Below are 1,418 nucleotides of genomic sequence, written 5' to 3'. Positions count from 1 at the left end.
GCTCCCCGGTCCTCTTCCTCTGCCCCCAGGGCTGCAAAGTCACAGGTCGAGGGTTTGTAGACGATATCGAGGTGGGATGAGAAGTAATTGATGTAAACCTTTGCATTGAATGGTTTACAAGCTAACGCACAGAGCGAGTAGTGATATCCCAATGCTCCCTGTGGCTCAATAACTCACTCTTGTCTCTTTCCTCCGTCAAGACACACTTTGCAATCCACAACAGCACATCGCTGCTAATCCCATAGTTATCCTCGATACAGGACAAGCAGTCTACGACCGCTACCACCTCACGTTCCGCATCGTCGAGCAGCGCACGCATTGTACCCGTCCTGACGGGGTCGCAGTCAACGGTCACGTTGAAGGCATAGCAGCCTGGAGGGATAAACTCCATGCTAGTAGCGAGGACAAGCGAGTCCTGGAGGTTGTTCTTGAAAGCTTCAAGCAGACCCCCGATGCGGGTCTTAGACATGGCACCCTCGACTGAATCGTGCGCAGGCGTTGAACGTCGTTGTAGATCGAGACACCTATGGAGCAGAACGATGTCTTGATACATTGCTCGAGCTCTCTTTGGTGTTGCAGCAACTGCTCCACCTCTGCCTTGAGGTTGCTTTCACGGACCTGGCTCAACCGCACTGTGATTCCAGGGGTATCCTCTGATATCGCGGTAGTGACGACAGCATCGATACCCTGCTGGATCATCATGCTAAGCTCACCCTCATAGTTACGATATGACACCATCTGGAATGTCTTGATATATTCATACAGGTGCATCTGCTCGCCTTGTTTGTTCAGCAGCCTCTTACTCCTCCTGGCATTCCAGATGCTCTTGAGAACCATCATGATCATCTTCTGAAAGTGCATGGCGGCGAGCACCTGCTCCTGATTGATCATTGCACAGGCAATCTGCAACTTTCCCTTGCACTTGTACATCAGGTATAGCAAGTCCTCATTGATCTTGGTTTTATCCCTCTCATCCTCCTTCCTGTGCATCTCAACCCTGACGCGGAGCTTGATGAGCTCGGACTCGACCTCATCTCACAGTGACGAGAACGTGGACATGTCAAACTATAACTTGACATGCAGGATCGCTAGGCAGGGACCTTATGAAGAATCTCCGCCCCCTCCCCCCCTCTTCCCCCTACAGGGCCCGGACATCCGACGCACTGCAGGTTCACTGTTTAGGCCCGCCGGGCTCCGATACTGGTCATGTCCTCGTACTGATGTTTGACTTAACTTTGAGTAAAAAGGAGGGTTGCATCGGTCACCGGGTCACTGGGCCCGGCCCCTAACGCCCGGCCCCGGAGTCAGGTCCGAGGGGGTGCCACGGTGATCAAGGTGCAGTCAAAAGGCTGAAGATTGATGGGCACGAGCCGTGCAGGAGCCTCAACGGTTGACAGCCTCGGACATCCGGTGACTCT

The 1,418-nt window shown here is 53.4% G+C and overlaps 1 protein-coding gene across 1 annotated transcript; it reads right to left on the bottom strand.

Moving 5' to 3' along the window:
- Positions 1 to 121: 121 nt before the first annotated feature.
- Positions 122 to 990, bottom strand: GUITHDRAFT_122247 (hypothetical protein; the record flags this gene model as incomplete). The annotated part of the gene is made up of 2 exons (XM_005818479.1): positions 122 to 480; positions 525 to 990. The coding sequence occupies 2 exons, from the start codon at positions 988 to 990 to the stop codon at positions 122 to 124; spliced, it is 825 nt and encodes a 274-aa protein (XP_005818536.1).
- Positions 991 to 1,418: the final 428 nt, after the last annotated feature.

The sequence above is a fragment of the Guillardia theta genome (assembly GCF_000315625.1).
Source record: "Guillardia theta CCMP2712 unplaced genomic scaffold GUITHscaffold_301, whole genome shotgun sequence".
In the NCBI taxonomy this organism is placed as follows: Eukaryota; class Cryptophyceae; order Pyrenomonadales; family Geminigeraceae; genus Guillardia; species Guillardia theta.
This window is presented reverse-complemented; position numbering and strand designations above follow the sequence as displayed.